This window comes from Sander vitreus, chromosome 22, assembly GCF_031162955.1.
Source record: "Sander vitreus isolate 19-12246 chromosome 22, sanVit1, whole genome shotgun sequence".
NCBI lineage: Eukaryota > Metazoa > Chordata > Actinopteri > Perciformes > Percidae > Sander > Sander vitreus.
In genome coordinates, this window is record NC_135876.1 from 8,077,182 (window position 1) to 8,095,186 (window position 18,005).

General features: G+C 40.4%; 1 protein-coding gene across 1 annotated transcript in view; it reads right to left on the minus strand.

Annotated features, from left to right (window-relative positions):
* Nucleotides 1-1,818: 1,818 nt before the first annotated feature.
* ntng1a (netrin g1a) overlaps nucleotides 1,819-18,005 on the minus strand; it is a 108,255-nt gene continuing 92,068 nt past the window's right edge. The window contains exons 5-7 of the mRNA XM_078281154.1: nucleotides 16,894-17,061; nucleotides 14,494-14,628; nucleotides 1,819-3,242 (exon numbers count right to left, since the gene is read on the minus strand). Coding sequence (XP_078137280.1) covers nucleotides 2,983-3,242; nucleotides 14,494-14,628; nucleotides 16,894-17,061 — 563 coding nt within the window. The 3' untranslated portion in view covers nucleotides 1,819-2,982. The remainder of the gene's footprint in view (nucleotides 3,243-14,493; nucleotides 14,629-16,893; nucleotides 17,062-18,005) is intronic.

The window sequence follows — 18,005 nt, forward strand, 5'->3', positions numbered from 1 at the left end:
CCTTGTTGGGGTTTCAGTTCCACAGATCGTATGTAATCCAATGTGTCAGCACTTCTTAGGCAGCACCTCAAGTGTTTGTTGCATATCGTACGTGCAGATATAAATGAGATAACAGGACAGAATGTTAAGGCTTTAAAAAAAATGTCATGAACTAAGATTTCTAATTAGCAATGCAGTAATCACTTGGTAAAATACTGACAGAAATGAAAAAAAACTCCAATATCTTATACCCAAGGCTCCACACCCGATACCCGGACTGTCTTTCAATGACATTTCAGAGGTGAACCAGAACTCTCAGGTGCTGCTGTTTGTTCAAAAAAACGTTTTTTTTAAAACCGTATTTAGTTCACACCGGAGATGAAGAGAGCTTCCTGCCACAGCAGATCCACACTGATCCTCCCCTGCACAGATATGTATCACAAGACTACACCAAAGTATACAACATATTGTAGGAAACCATCAGAGAAAGCCTGAGATGCAGGTACTATTCCTTTACTCATCTTACTGTATTTTAAGGGAATGTTAATGTAGCCTCAGTATGCTGTGCAGCTAGAAAATGAAGGAAAATGTCAACAAAAACATACACTGTAAAACATTTTAAGATGATTTGTTAAAGTAAAAAAGTTAGAGTTAACTGAACTTAATACAACTAGTTCTGTCATCCTATAACTGTAGTTGTGAAAATGTAAAACCAGTTAGGTTCACTGAACTCGATAAAACAAGTTCAGTACATTTAAGATATTAAATTGAATCAAAAATATCGCACTGACAAATGTTACAGTCAGATTAGTTTTCTTGAAATATTGATAATTCAGTTCTTCAACTTACAGCCATGGCTTCTACTGTACTGACCTTACATGAAGCTGCCCCCACATACATGGTTAAAGTAATGGTGTATGGATAACAGGAACTGAAAATGAGACGTTAGAACTTTACTTTAAATTGACTTTAAATTAATAAAACATATACATTTGAACAGTTAATAACAAACCATTTGTTAATGCCACTAAAGTCCTGTACGATGTTTTGCAGTTTAAAGGTAATGCCTTATTTATTTCAAAGGTCTGTAATTTTCTAATACTTTGTAAGAAGTTCCTGGAAAGAAGAGGATGTCATTTGGTATAAATTAAAGGGAGAATAGGAATGTCCTTCGGAGAAAAGGTGCATTTATTCTCAGGTTACTCTAGCACTAACACTGTGTCTAGTTTCACTTTAATTGGTACCAAATTACATGGTTCTTTAGAGGAAATTATTAGGAATTGATTTAGAAATGATGGGCCTATAAATGTACGTGTTACAAAAAGCAATTGGATTTGTTCAACAGTCAAAATAAAGATTCTCATCAGGACCAGTAGCAAAGAAACACAATCAGGACATCCCTATTTCCATCTATAATCTTATAGTTTCCAAAAAAGTCCGACATTCACATCTCAGATCAATAACCAAATGATGTACCTTCCTGCGATCAACAAATTATCAACACAGTTTAGTTGTTTCAACTTTTATTCACTTAAATTCTCAAGTGTTAAAGCAAGAACAAAACATTTATAATGTCCTTTGGTGGGATTTTATTACACTTTATTAATACTGTATATGTAAACTGATATTCTTTGATGCCAGCATGTTGCCAATACAAAGGAAAATCAACCGCACAACTCAAAGTAATATTAACAAATAAAATAGGTGAATGAAAGAAATGGAAATAAAAAGAAAACCCATAAACAATTGCTTCTGCATTTGGATGTTTTAAATAGATACATTAAAGGTTGCCTTTTTTCAACCACAGTTCGGCAAAGATACAAAAGGACTACATGACTCTTTTTGCTCTGTCGAGAAAAGAATTTGCAAATACACCGATGGTTTTTTTATGCACTTCTCGTCTGCTCAGGTGAAAACTATCCTCTGACCATGATCGTAAGGGAGCGTGGTGGCTCTATAGATAGAAAAAGAATCAGACAGCTTCATTGGAGTTTCTTTTTGCAAGAGAGGAAAGGAGGGGGAGGGGAAGGGGCTTCTTACACATGTGCATCACTAACATCGGACAAAAGAATCTTTCAACCAACAAAGGTTTACAGAGTAACGTTCACGAAAGCACAGGTCTGTGGCAGCATGGCAGGGGGGGGGAGGAATTGGCGATCGGAGGACAGGAGAGGAAGGGAGGATGAACAGGAGGGAGGATGAGATAGAGCTCGAAAGGAGAGACAGATGCTAGAGGGGTCGACGTGGACGAGGTTTTTCGTGTCACAAAGTGGCAGTCCGGGCGGATTTCCTTCTATCCACAATGCACTGACAGCAAAGAATGCTCCCTGTGTGTTCTCCGCTTTATGTCTGTCGTTGTATTGAAGTAAAACAGTTATGTTTTGGAGGCCAGTCAGTCAGCCATTCAGCGGGGACAGTTTCTTTGAGATTTCCTCGGCATCAGTCCAGCCAACATTAAATCGCAGAAGCGTCCCACGTGGGGGGTGGGGGGGTGGGTGGGGGGGGGGGGGTGTATCGGCGGCCACTGCCGGCTCATTCAAGAGCTGATTGGTCTGCAGCTGTTGTTGCCGTGGCAATAAGAGAGGACGTGAACGAGTCTGTCATCCTCAGTTATCCCTTCTCAAACTGGAAGGAGCTCAAGTACCTGGTATGGCTTAGAAAGGGAGGGGGGCTCATTGTTCTTTGCACATTGTATTCTTATTAGGCAAATGCTTTTTTTCTTATAATATCTGGCATTTTTAGAAGTATATCTTTTATTTTCATTTCTATATATTCTTTGAAATTAAATGAAAAGTTTTTTTTGCACTCATGTGTCTGTCACATTCCCTTTATTGTCAGCGCGAGTGTCCATTGAGTCTGGCGGCGGAGAAGCTCGTTACAGTACAGTCCAGAAAGCTCATGGTTGTTCTTGTTTCATGGTTGTTGATTATTTGAAAGGTGGGATGGGAAGGTTAAAGTGAAGGCGATGGGGAGTTTATCACTCCCACCAGGTCATGGGTCTCTTCAGAGCACAGCGGGCCAGCAGGAGGCGTCTCTCCGCAGTGCCGAGCCCAGCAGCAGCAGCAGCAGCAGCAGCCTGGGGGTTGATGGAGGCGTCAGTGGGGCCTGGCCCGAATTGGGGCCCCCACAGCCCCCCAGCTCCGACTCGCAGCGGGGCTTCTCACACAGCAGACCTGAGTAGTCTGAGGGACAGCTGCAGCGGACGTTGTTGACACACACACCGCCATTTTGGCAGCGCAGGAGCTCGTTGTCACACACCCGGGCTGCGATGGGAGCAATGTAAAGACAGGAGAGAGGAGTGAGAGTCAAACATGCAACACATTTTTGGGTGACACTTTACTTGAAGTGCACTGTGCTGCATCAAAAGCATATCATAATCAAATCAAGTTGATTTTCATATCATTTAATTATCTACTCGGCTGCCACATTAAAATGAAACTTAAATAAGCCCTGTGGGGAAATTGGGAATTCTCTCATGCTCTCATTCTAACAAATCAACAACTCACTAAATGTTTTCTTCAAGTAAAGTGTACCTGTATTTCTTTTTTTCTTTTGAGATTTGATTTAGCTGAACTCCTACAGGAATAGTTTGACATTTTGGGAAATAGGCTTATTCAATTTTTTTATTTTTATTTTTTATTATTTTTTAGGCATTTGTAGGCCTTTATTGACAGGACAGCTGAAGAAATGAAAGGGGAGAGAGAGGGGGAGAGTAAACCTCTATATATGGGCGCCCGCTCCACCAACTGAGCCATCCGGGCGCCCAGGCTTATTCAATTTCTTCCCGCGAGTTACATGTTGATAAGAAGATCGATGCCCTCTAATAACTGTATGTTAAAGGAACACGCCGACTTATTGGGACTTTAGCTTATTCACTAGTTGGAACCGGTTACCTTCAGGAGCCGTGCTAGGCTAAGCTACCGGTGGGCGCGTCAGACAGAGTTACACGCCAAAGTCCCAATAAATCGGCGTGTTACTTTAAATATGGAGCTAGAGACAGCAGCCGGTTAGCTTAGTTTAGTTTATAAGTCTTGTTTAATCTGTACAAAATCAAAAAAGTGTAACAAAGACATTTTGCAGTTTTACGAGTTGTTTTTGTGCCAGTAACTTCCAGGTTTATCTGCTGGTTGCTTGGTAACATTCCCTAGCCAAGACACATAAACATAAACCCCTGTAAAACTGCAAATTGTTGTTTTACACAATAATTGTCCAATACCTCCAGCTTCATATTTACTGTACAGAAGTAAGAGTGGTATTAATATTCTCATCTTCTCTACAATTAAGCAAATAAGCCAATTTCAAAAAATGTAGAACTATTGCTTAAACATTTCATTATGCAATATACTGGATTTGCAAAAACATCTAGGATATGAATTATATATTATTCTTTAAGGCAACCTTTGCAGTGCATGCATCTTAATTACGTCAGGTAAAATTAGACGATAACAGGTTAGAATTGTTAGTATAAATCTGTTGGTAAAAGCACACATGTATAGACATTTTCAACCATCAAAAAACACATATTTGTCATTTTTCTACACTGATAAACTTGTACCATCACGATCATTCTAATACATCAAACATATGCACATTGTGGGTTTAAAGGGCTCTTTAATTGCATCTAGTATCCTAGTTTAATGTTAGAAAAGATTTTCACATTTTCATAGTGTGCTGATTCATTCTCATTTACAAAATAAATCTCTATACAATTTCACACCTATAATAATATGACATGCAATTGAACATCATGGCACCTTTAAAAGACACAAAAAAGAAAGCTTGTCTCTTTTAATGTAAACATAATCCTTGGAAATGGAAATTTCCTTTTAATCATTTCCATTTCCTTTCTCTCCAAAATCCTTGAGAAAGTAGTCGCTAATCAGTTATGTGACTTTTTACATAGGAATAGTCTATTTGAGGACTTTCAGTCAGGATTTAGAAAGCATCATAGCACAGAGACGGCACTGGTGAAACACTATTGACCATACCATCCTTTTACAGAGAACATTTAGTTGGCATTAAAGGAATCGCACTAAGCTGGTTTAAGTCCTATTTCTCTGATCAATCTCAATTTGTCAATATCAATGATAAATCCTCCAAGTACGCTAAAGTTAGCCATGGCGTTCCTCAAGGCTCAGTGCTTGGACCAATTATTTTCTCCTTGTATATGCTTCCTCTAGGCAATATTATTAGGAAACACTCAATTAACTTTCACTGTTATGCGGATGACACCCAATTATACTTATCAATCAAGCCAGACGAAACCAGTCAGTTAGCCAAACTTCAAGTATGCATTAGAGATATCAAATCATGGATGACCTACACTTTCCTGATGTTAACCTCAAACAAAACTGAAGGTATTGTGCTGGGCCCTAAACACCTCCGAACATCATTATCCCAAGATATAATTACTCTAGATGGCATTGCCATGGCCTCCAGCACTACTGTCAGAAATCTAGGAGTTATTTTTGATCAGGATATATCCTTTAACGCCCACTTAAAACAAACTTCTAGAACAGCCTTTTTTCACCTTCGTAACATTACCAAAATTAGGAACATCCTGTCTCAAAACGATGCTGAAAAACTAGTCCATGCATTTGTTACTTCCAGGCTGGACTATTATAATTCCCTATTATCAGGATGCTCAAATAAAACTCTTAGGACTCTCCAGCTGATCCAGAATGCTGCAGCGCGTGTTCTGACAAGAACTAAGAGGGAAGATCATATTTCTCCTGTGTTGGCTTCTCTGCATTGGCTTCCTGTAAAATCCAGGATTGAATTTAAAATCCTTCTCCTGACCTACAAAGCTCTAAATGGTCAAGCACCATCATATCTTGAAGAGCTCATAGTATCTTATTGTCCCACTAGAGCACTCCCAGAATGCAGAGTTACTTGTGGTTCCTAGAGTCTCTAAAAGTAGAATGGGAGCCAGAGCATTTAGCTATCAGGCTCCTCTCCTGTGGAACCAGCTCCCAGTCTGGGTTCGGGAGGCAGACACCGTCACCACCTTTAAGAGTAAACTTAAAACTCTCCTCTTCCATAAAGCTTATAGTTAGGGAGTGAGGAGTTGCAGCGTTCGCCTAGACCGGTGGGGGAAGGTGTGTAGCCACAGTCATGACGCACCGCCTCCCTGTCTCGGTTTCTCTTCATAGAAAACTTACTATATTTAGGGTATGAGAAGTTGCAGCGTTCACCTAGACCGGCGGGGGTGGGTGTGTAGCCACAGTCATGGCGCACCCCCACCCTATCTCTGCTTCTCCCCATAGAAAGCTTACATATACTTAGGGAGTAATGAGTTGCAGCGTTAGCCTAGACCGGCGGTGGAAGGTGTGTAGCCACAATCACGGAACACAGCCTCCCTATCTCCCCTTCTCTGTAGCTCTTAGTTATGCGGTTATAGTTCTAGACTACCGGGGTACCTCCTTGGACACACTGAGCTTCTCTCTCCTCTCTCTTTCCATCTGTGTGTATTCGTGTCACAGAAATGCTTGTTACTAACATAGCTCCGGGGAGCTTATTCCCCGGAGTCCTTATGTTCTTTTTCCACCCAGCATCATCATCTTGGATCATGATGGCACCTACATCATGGTGGCAGCTGTCGCCGTGGTCCTGCCCTACGCCCTGCTGTGCCCTATTACACCCTGCTACGCACTGCAATGCCCGGTTTCGACTTGCTATGTCCGGCCAACGCCCTGCCACGCCCTGTTACGCCCTGCTGTGCTCTACGACACCATGAACTATTATAACTATTACAATATCTTTATTGTGACTATTATTGTTGCCATTGTTCATCATACCCCCAACCGGCACCGTCAGACACCGCCTATCAAGAGCCTGGGTCTGTCCGAGGTTTCTTCCTAAAAGGGAGTTTTTCCTCACCGCTGTCGCACTTACGTTACATTCATGCATGCTCTTGGGGGAATCACTGGAATTGTTGGGTCCTTGTAAATTATAGAGTGTGGTCTAGACCTACTCTATCTGTAAAGTGCCCTGAGATAATTCCTGTTATGATTTGACACTATAAATAAAATTGAATTGAATTTCTCTAATAACAAAGTTGATTACAGCCCTGTCCTATCAGCGATGTTACTGCACATAAATCCACAAAGTCTGACAGGCTTTCCCCCAAACAACAGTGTCTTTAGACAAACTGAACGTCAGGTGAAAATTGTTGTATATTTAGAGCTGGGACACCGAGGCCACTCTATTCCCAGTGGAGGCAAGCTGTCAAGCAAGCTGGAGGCAAACAAAGCAGCGCCGCACAAACTAATAAACCAACAGAGACAAATAAACAGTGATAAACACAGGGGCCACTTCTGCCCATTTCAGTCCTTTAAGGGAGTGGAAAACAATGTGGTGCGCAATCTATGCACTGTATGGGACATCAATATCACAATAACAAATATCAGGCCTCCCTTCTAATACTCAGGATTGGATGCATGCTGTCTCCCAGGAATAGCCAAATAAGGCTTTGATGGGAGGTTTGTTAAGAAACATTGACTCTACGAATCCCATTTGTGCCACGTCTTTTTTGTAGGAGAAAATAAGGGAGCTGCTGTTTGGTTCAGTACGTTTTTGCTTCAGGCCACAGCTCAACAATTACAATGCACAACAAGATCCAAATAAGACATTTTAACTCTATCTTTGTCTTTTTTTTCCTCCAACTTGGAAAGCTATTATTCACTTGGTTTTCTCCTTATGATGAGGCAGCTAAAGTTGGTAATATAAATGTCTCCTTTAAGATGACAAGGACGAGCAATGTATTAATTAAAGAGTCATGTTTTTCCCCAAGAGGCCTTGATATGATCAGTACATGGGAGAGACTATATTAATTAGACAGTGACCTTTCATCTTGTGCATCTTATCTCTCCTTGCTTTAATGGTAAAATGCTAACATGTAATTCTAAAGATGTTCAAGGTAATTTGTATTCCTTCTATGCTCTAAATTACGGTGGCCGAGAAACGCCCTGCAACTTAAGAAAACACACGCAAATAGACAAAACACAAGCAAATTAAGAAAACATCTTCATTAATTTGACAACACATGCGCAGCATTCAGCAAACGCGCTGCAAATACACACAACCAAATACATAAACGCGCTGCAAATATGAAACGATGCAAAAAGAAAAGCACGCAAACCCCGAAAACAAATGCAACAAAAAAACGCTGCATCCAGATTACACAACGGAAGTTCTATCATGCTAATGAATACAATAACTTTTTCAGCAGATGTCTTACTTACAACACGATGGAGTTAGCAAAACAGTTTTGTGTTTATATGTGCGGGCGGGATTTATTCAGTTTGATAAATCCCACGGTAAATTGGCTAGTTTACTAAACAGGGAGGGACTATAAATCCTGTCTGTTTTTTGTATTTCAAGAGCGAATTGCTCCACAATATGAATACAGACTGATCACTTATTTTGTTGGTAACCGTTACACTTGAGGAGGCCTATACTTCAGTAATGCGCCTTTCGGACCTCGAAATTAAACCCTCTCATGTAATATGGCTTAAACAAACGTCAACATTAAACGCTGAGTTTACAGACATCTCTGCTGATTGAGTATCACCTGTGACCTGAGCCGAGACACACCCACCAAACGAGAGAAAACATATCTCAAACATAGACTTAATATTTACAGTCTCTTTCGCTCTCTCTCTCTTTCTCCCAGTGGGGTCGAAAATCAAGCTGTTCCACTTAGCTGCTCCCTCTAGAGGTCTGGAGAACTTCCGTTGTGTAATCTGGATGCTGCGTTTTTTTGTTGCATTTCTTTTCTGGGTTTGTGTGCTTTTCTTTTTGCATCGTTTCATATTTGCAGCGCGTTTATGTATTTGGTTGTGTTGTGTGTATTTGCAGCGTGTTTATGTATTTGGTTGTGTTGTGTGTATTTGCAGCGCGTTTGCTGAATGCTGCACATGTGTTGTCAAATTAATGAAGTTGTTTTCTTAATTTGCTTGTGTTTTGTCTATTTGCGTGTGTTTTCTTAAGTTGCAGGGCGTTTGTCGGCCACCGTACTAAATGCATAACAAAACACCAAGGGACTAAGAAGCTATTGCTCAAGCTATGCTAGTTTGACAAGAGAAGCAACATGATGGCAGCTTTACAATGTGCAGCCTTCTCCTGCACCTCACAATAAAGGAGATGTGACACAAAAAGAGCTTTGTGACAACAGAATGTCATTAGAATTGCATATATACATATTATCGAAAGGGAATGGACATTGGACATCTGGAACAAGAAACTATTGATACAAAACCTTTGGTTCTGTACAATTCTGATGTTAACAACTGTAATATCATTTGTACTTGTCAATTGATGTGAAATTTCCTAATAAAAAGATAATAAAAAAAAGAAGAAAAGAATTGCACAATATTTAGTCGTTCCAGGAATTCGCGATGTCGACTCGCAATTTTGACCAATCACGGCAACTTTACCGCAATTATGACCAATAACCGGAGTTTCCCGCGACTTCAACTAATCACAGCAGTCCCACGTGCCAGACTTACAGACTCACACAGTATGTGACGCTGAGAGGTAACAGGTTGATGTAACACATATACGTCGCCAAATTTATTACCTTGTTTCTGATATGAAGACGAGGCGTTATTATGGATCCCACGTAACTTCTAGGCAAGTCCCGCCCTACGAACCAGCCAGATTGGTTTGGGTTAGGCATTGACCTAGAGTGGTTAAGGTTAGGACAGCCGATTGGTCAGGGGATAGGACTTGCGTAAGCATGGACGCCTGGCCAATCGTAGCATGTGAATGCTATTGAATGGCGGGCCTTTCCTCAAAGTTACGTGAGTTCCGTAATAACGCGAAGCCGAGACGTGTGATTCAAACATCTCACATTTACCAACAAAACATACAGCGAAAAACCGTGCAAAACATTTCAGACCGTCCTGCCAACCTTACACATTTTAACATCAATGTACGCTGTAATGTTTTTTTCACTCTAAAGTCGCTGAAAGTGACAACAAAACAATATGACTCCAGTGTCAAACAAGCTTTATCTAGCCTACTATCATTGGTAGTCTTAGCTAGCTAATTTCACCTATTGCTAGCTTCAGCTGGTAGCCAACAAACAGTATGACTCCAGTGTCAAATAAGTGCAGAGCCTACCGTAGTGAGTATGAGTTGAGTTGGTTTTAGAAATTAATTTTGGCTAACAATAGCTATGTGGAAAGGCTGACTGCTAACTTCAGCAGCATGGATACTCTCCTCAGGTTGCATTTAGCCTCGATTTAGAACTGGTGCACTGTCTTCCAGAAAGTAGGCTAAGCCCAAATACAGCAAAACATGAAGTGGGAAAAATTGCCTATATCTTTTAGTATTGGAAAGACAGAGAGGTAGTTTTAAAGGCATGGGTCATTCAGAAATGAAAAAGTTGTCATGTTATACTGACTTCCAGCTTTCAGGAGTTTCCAATTAGGGGAAGCAGCCCTTGCTAGCTTGATGTGTATTGTGTTTAGATATTGAGAGTCAATCTTCATTTTAAGGCGAACACCTACTTTTTTAATTATGCATGATGCTCAACACTGCATAGCATGTTCAGTTGACAAAGTAAAGTGCAGGTAATTGCCGACCCCTGCAGGCAAAGCGCTTCATTTGCTGCTAATTAAGCAATGCTAAAGTCCAAAATGAAACAGAGATATAGATTTTGTTTGTCATAGATGTATAACAGTGTTAAGATTAAAGGTACTAATACTGTGAAGGGGAGAGCAAAACTGGAGGCAGCAGATATATGGCATTATGTGTAATACACTGAAAATGGGTATTCTATGAGTAAAAGATTGTGTTGAAGGTCTGAAAACTCAATAGGGGTAGGATAAATTATTCTGAGAGCTCGGCACCTTTATCTCCCACATTAACAATTTCTCGATGTGTAAACAGAGCCAGCACAGGCAGTAAATGAAAAGATTTGTAGCGTTTGCTTTTGATATGAGTGATAATATTTAGAGAGGGGGCCGATGAACTAGGTGTGCTTGTCTGGGACTGGGATGTGTTTGACAAGAGATTTTAGTTTTAATTGCATTCTTCAGTCTGCATGCAGATAGAGTTTTGTCCATGCACGTAAATACTGCAGCAGGGAAGCAAGAAGGGTTCAAGACTGAAAAGTTTTCAATCTATTTCAGTCAAGGAACAACTCAGGCATTAGTAGCTCCTTGGGCAGGCACTGTTTCAGGGGTTTCCCATTTTGATACTTTGTGTATACCACATTTTGTGCAGCCAATATGAGAACAAATTCAACGGATGTGTATTTTCCACTTTCGAGCCAGTTATTTTTCTAATTCCCGTGGAAAACTGGATTTTTAAGTTATTGCCAGAGCAGTTAGGGATTTATTTTAGCTACTACAACATCAACAACAGTACATGGAAAAATCCATAGCAGAGGCAGAAATACTCATTTCTCCTCCGTGGCCTCAGTAGACCAGAATGCAATGCAGTCAGGGGTTTCATGTTTGTTGATTGTCGCTATAGTAGAGTTTAAAACCCAGTGCACTTTTCACCTGGGCCAAATTTAATGCTATTACTATTACTACACATGTACAGCACAGAGAACGCTTTTCTTTCCCTGAAAGGCATTCTGGGAAATGTAGTAAAACATGCTAACTGAAAAGAAATTGAGGAAATTAGGCCCACTAGGGAATAAAATCTAATTCAATCACAAAAGAACACATATCTTTCATGTAAATAAAATGGATATCTACTTTTTTTTTCTTCAATTTTCAAGTGTTGCAGTAAACCTCCAGAGTCGTATTGTAGGAAGAGTGAAAGTTTAAGGCATACACGTTTTGACAACATACAAACACTTCCCACAATAATTTGTGTTTGATTTTCTAATCGCTGCTTCGTAACTAATCTGACAACTAAAACTACTGATCCACTGTGTGCTCTGTCTCGCTGTGTGTCACTTCCCATCTGTTTGAATCGGCCCTGCGTGACATTTTTTTTAACTTTTCTTATTACTTGTGAACCTTAAATAACAGCTGTTGTACAGCTCACCTTTGCCAGTATTTACTGAGTAGTGAGTCTGCATATGTATTTATGACAGACCAACGTGATGTGAGCCAGACCAACCTATGCCTCTACCTTTTGTGTAGGAAAAGATCTGTGTGCCGACAGTTTGTATTCACATGATACACGCTGAATATATTAGTCAAAAACGGTGCATTTTAATGAACATGCATCTGTGTCAGGTACTGCTAAAATAAACAGTTTATTCATTTGACACTGAATTTAAATCAGCCTTTAAAAGCACTTTTATTTACATGAGCGGACTTAAAAAGGCCAAAGTTTCAAGCTGCATATACTGCATCCTTTAGTGCATTGTGGTCGATTGTGGCTACTGTCAGAGCAGAAAACTCTGGTATCTTTGCCTTTTAGATGATGGATTTGTCCTTGTACTGTTCGACACTACCAGTTTACTAAAAACCCTTTGCTCTATTATTTTGAGGGACTGACATCACAACCTGTCATTTGAGACCAATTGAGATCCATAGCTCATCAGTTGTTCAACATTATATTTATTACAAACTATATGAGATAAGATAAGACTTTATTGCCTACTTTGGTGGAAATTTGTCTTTAGCTTCTCCAAAACATTAAAACACAGCCATGACATTGGATGTTATCAACATTAAACATACAGCACACTAATACTACACACCATTAAACATAAAACAACAATTGTGCAATAGGCAGAAACAACAGCAGGAGAGGAGGTAGGATACAGCCTACAAGAGAATATATTTAAAAATACCATTTCTTTTATATTGCAGTCATTTTGCATTCAGTGCCTCTACGGCATGGGGAACAAAGGATCTCTTATAAATTTTACGGCTCGCACTCGGGACCCTGAATCGACGGCCAGACGGGAGCAACTCAAACTCAGAGTTTAGTGGGTGAGAGTCATCCACAGATATCTGTCTGGCCTTCCTGAGTCAAGTAATGTGGTATGGTATTTTTTTAACATTGAGAAATATTCCAGCTAAATTATGCAAGCCTTTTTTTCAATATTCATACAAAAACTGTTGCAGGTTTAAAAAAATGTACCGAAAAAAATATAACAAATGTTTGCGCAAATGGTCAAGTAGTTCCTTTACTTTACATTCTTCCTTCAATACCTATCTCTGTTTGAGTAATCATCACAAAACAGATTAAGCAATGTGTATGTTGTGCATTTATTCTGCTGTGCCTGAGTTGGATGTTTTCATATGACTGGTCACATTCACATACCTCTGATTGGATTAGAAAATATTTTAGGCTGTGTGATTGGATGAATACTTCATACAAAGCAGATAATACTTTTCACCAATCGCTGACATCCTTCATGACATTATTATGCTGGCTATCCCCTTACATCCACAGGAAGAAGAAGAGGCCGCCTCTAGAAATTAATCCCTCAAAATCATGTCACCTTACAATGTTGAGGCGCCTTATTTAGGACGCCTTTGTTGGCCAGGATAGAGATTAATGTTGTGCTACAGGAGGAAGGCAAATAGATGTCACCACCTCGTGGAAAAAGGTCTATAAATCTGACATAACTTAATCACAGTTACAAACAGTGACACAAAGATGGGTCATGGTTGGTCAAATGCTAATTAGCAGCAATTATTAGCTGGTCTGACAATAAGCTATGTAAGTTTTTCAACTAGCACAAGACAAGTGAGACTGCTCCAAAATGGGCCAGATCATCTGTGCCCATACTGCATGTGCATTAGTCAAAAATATGCAACATAAACAGTGTTTGCCATGGTAATTTTGTATCTCAAAGTTCCTTCTTTACACTGTCATGTTAGAAGATGTTAGAATCCCTGCTCATGAGGCGTGGACTTGTGACTTATGGCTGCCTCCTGTACGTTTGTCACCAAAGTTTGACTTGAGAGAAACAATGAAAAATTGGTGACATTTGAAAACAAATGACTACACAGGGCATGCATCGCAAAATGGCTGGGGGGAATATAAACAGTAGACAGTAATAAATGGGCTGGAACTCAAAATGACCTGCATTCTCGTTTGAAAAATGTTAGTGTTGGATGACATTGTTCTGTTGTGGACTGGCAAGGGGGTGATGGCTACTCAAACAGATCACAGGCAGCCTGTCAAGCAGTCAATATTGACTCAGCTGTTGTTTTGTTGGTGTGCGACATGGCTGGATAACTGAGTTACCAAGCAGCATGCACCATGCCATGCCATTGCGTTTTCGCTATTTGAGCCATATAGGGCACCTGCTGATATATATATTGTTAACGCAGCCACAGCAAGTGTGAAATGCAGGTTCAGTTAGTGAACCAAATGGCTTATTATATTGAGTTAGCTCATGTTATGGGTTAGGTCTGTATTTGTCAAGGCAGCTGGGCAGTCCTGCGCATGTGCAGCATATTCTTCCAGCCAAAGCTCAGGAATCACAGAGAGAGAGAAGAAATCAGAGAGAGATAGCAAAGAGAGACAGAGCTGATGGGGGAGAACAGTCGGGAGCTGCGTGGGGAGGTTTGTGGTTTTACTTACATTTGCAGCCATCGTCCCACAAATAGCCGGGTAGACACTGCTGACACTTAGGCCCTGTAGTGCCCTCCTTACATATACAAAATCCTGTGCCATTACAGCGATCACTGACTGAGCCAAAGGGATTACAATTACACTCTGGAAAAACAAGACACACACATACACACACAGGCTGGAAACAGGGTGGTGCTTTCACTTCCCGGCACACGTCTAGGATTTTCACAGCGCTGACCACATTCCTCAAGCTCAAATATACAATAAGCTCAACTATTACAACAAGGCGCTTGATCATTTTTAACTAGTAAGAAAAGGGAATAGATTTAAAGACGCATACAGAAAAAAATGCTACCATTTCAACTGTAATGGAGACAGAATGATAAAAGAATGACTTATGCTAGATGCATGAACACTTTGTATTAATTACAGCATATTTGCAATTATTATATAAATCATTTTACTGTTATATAGCTATACAACGTGCAATGAGCAAATATGCAAAAAATTATCAGTAGCTTTGATTTAAGATGAGCAAAGTGGGATAATCTGCACATGCTTTTCTAAAGTTGGATTCATTCATACAGGTTTAGATAGGAAAAGATGGAAAGAGGAGACAGGAAATGTGATGAGCAGGTTTCAGGAGGATAATGGCAAGAAACAAAGACAAAGAGGTTTTAGAGGAATGAGAGTACAGCGCATTGAAATGGGCATTGTTGTAATATGTTCTTTAATTCTCTTATTTTCAAATGGATGTAAAAATTGTCTAAGAATTTTGCATAATCTTAAAATTACCATTTACCATTGACAGAAGAGAATCGTCATTAGCCACAATTAGATTTGGAATATACTTAAAAAAACATTCTCTATAAAAAACAACCTGTTAAGTCTCTAGTGTCCTACGCTCAACTGACCTTCCAGCTTTCCACAGCACTCTGCAGTCAAAGTGACACCTATTTTGACAGTCCCTGACCATCACATCGCACCTTCTGTGGCTCTGCTGGCTGCACGTGGCTGCACCCGAGTGGCCTCCGGGGGTCAAGCAAGAGGAGAGAGGTGACACCAAGTGACAAAATGGGGGGGTCAGCGAGAGAGAGGCAGGGTGACAGCGAGTTTGGCACAAGGTAACGGCCTCGGTGACTGTTAATGCCTTGTGACAGGTTTCAGCTGCTACTCTTGAGGCCATTTCATGTATATGACATATGCACTTGCGTGGCACCTCTGACTGGCGGTGTGACTTCCCTGCGACATTTCTCTCAGAACTCTTGTTGCTTGTCAGACTCCCCCCTCAGGACTCACAAATGCACCTGGCACTAAGAACTCACACTTCACATGCTAACTAAAGAAACCAATAGGGAACCAAACTATGGCCTTATGAACTATGTGAAATGCAATTTTCACACATTTTTAAGTAACAGTAACAAGAGTAACAAAAACAGAGTGTATGAATGCCTGCATAGAGGTCATGGACAACACACCAGATGAAAATGGCCTTTTAACTTTGACATCACAGCTACAAAGGTGACACTGTCTTCACAGGCAAGTCATAACTTAAATACTAGTAGGCTGTAATGTTATTTCAGTTTTTAGACAAGCAAGAAGTTACAAGCTTAATAGTACAAATACATGTCCATTGTTCGCAAATGATATAAGTTAGTTACTTAGGATGACATTTTGGGAAATTATAGCATAAAGATTGGAAACAGGAGAAAACAGCTAGCCTGCCACTGTCCGAGCCGCTTTTACAGTTCAGTTTTGTACGAATTAAACAAATGATAGAAGAGATATATCTCCTATTATATATACAGTAATGTTGCTGGCTTTAGCTTCATGTTTTACATACAGAAATGAGTTTTAGGTGTTTCAATTAGTTTGTGCACATGCTCTATTCTTATATATCTGCAAATCAGATCATTCTAGCTTTAAATCAATGCTTGGCTCACTGCATGCCCTTAAATACAAGGTAGCAGCTACAAACATACTGCAACGCGCTATATTAATAAATACAAGCTAGCATCTACAAACCAACTGTAACATACTACATCAAGCCAGCAGTTAGCAACCCCCCTAATACTGAATCAAACCCAAATCAGTCTGAGGTTATTAAAAAAACCATGTTCGAAAGGAATGACTGAAAATCAAGCATCATGATAGTGTGTTTCTGACTAAACCTGAAAGACCAGCGCCCTCCATAAAACTCCCCACCATTGTGCAAGAGCAGAAGAAGCGAAACAGGAAGATGTGGGGGCCACTGAAAGACATGGAGGCAGGAGTGTGGACAGATGAGGGAGCGGTGAGAGATGAAAGATGACACGTTCTCTGGTGACAAGTCAAAGACAGGAGGTGAGGCAAAGAAGAGTGTTTGTGTCAAAGCAGGGTGGCAGTGAAAGGGGCCGGTGGGGGACTAACCTATGCACACATTTTCATCGTCCAGTTCTGCTGAGGTATTGCGGTAGTAGCCCAGCTTGCATAGCTGGCAGTGCTGGCCCCTAGTGTTGTGCTTACAGCTCACGCAAATGACGGTGTTTAGCAGCTCGATGTAGCTGCATCGGTTGGAGTGGCCGAAGCATTCGCAGTCTTGCAAAGAGAGTGTGAAGGGAAGAGAAGGGAGAAAGAAAGAAAGAAAAAGAACGAAAAAGAGAGAGACGCGGAAGGGAGTGTTGGCAATGCTGCTGTTGCTGCGAGTGATACGGCGGTGGGGTTAGCAAGAATTGGAGAGACCACGGCATGCAGGTTAAAAAATGGAGACTGTGTTGTGTGAGAGATGTTGGGGAAAGTAATGAGAGGGAGGGTAACTCATGATTAGTCTGACATGGGCACAGCCAGAGTTAGAAGACATCACATTAAAAAGCACGGCGTTATAAGACCCCGAGAGGTCACATCACTTCAAGCACACCACAACACGAGGCAAGGAAGGCTCCGAAATCATGACACAGAAACATGGTCACATCAGGAACACCACACAGCGTACGGCAGGTCAAACCATGAATGAAATGGATCTTGCAGCTCAGGGAATGGTATTGGGATCTTTTGAAAATATTGTCTAATTGATGTCTTCAATGTCATGGTCAATATGGTAAAGGGATGAAACTTGCAATGGTCCTTCTTATCACAACCCTCTGTAATGAAATTCATGATGAATTCTGGATTTAAGAAACCCTTAAGTCATCCAACCCTGTGTTTCTCAAATGGGGGTACAGTACGTCGTGCATAATTCCTAAAACAAATGATACACTATAATAATAAATTAATTTACTGATTCTAAACATCTGAAATTTAGCATTTAAATGTTTTTAACAGTTACAATGTCGTTGTTTAGATACTGGTGGTGCAGCGCTGTATTGTGCCTCTTTATACAGACTTTTTTTTCTACCAAAAATGTTTTGGCAAAAAAATATTTCAAAAGGGGGTACAAAAAAGTTTCAGAACCATTGATCCAACACATATTTCCAAGTTGGCTTCATAGTTGTTTTTAAAGGCAATATTATTACAACCTTTATTCTGTCTTTAAAAGCAGTCAA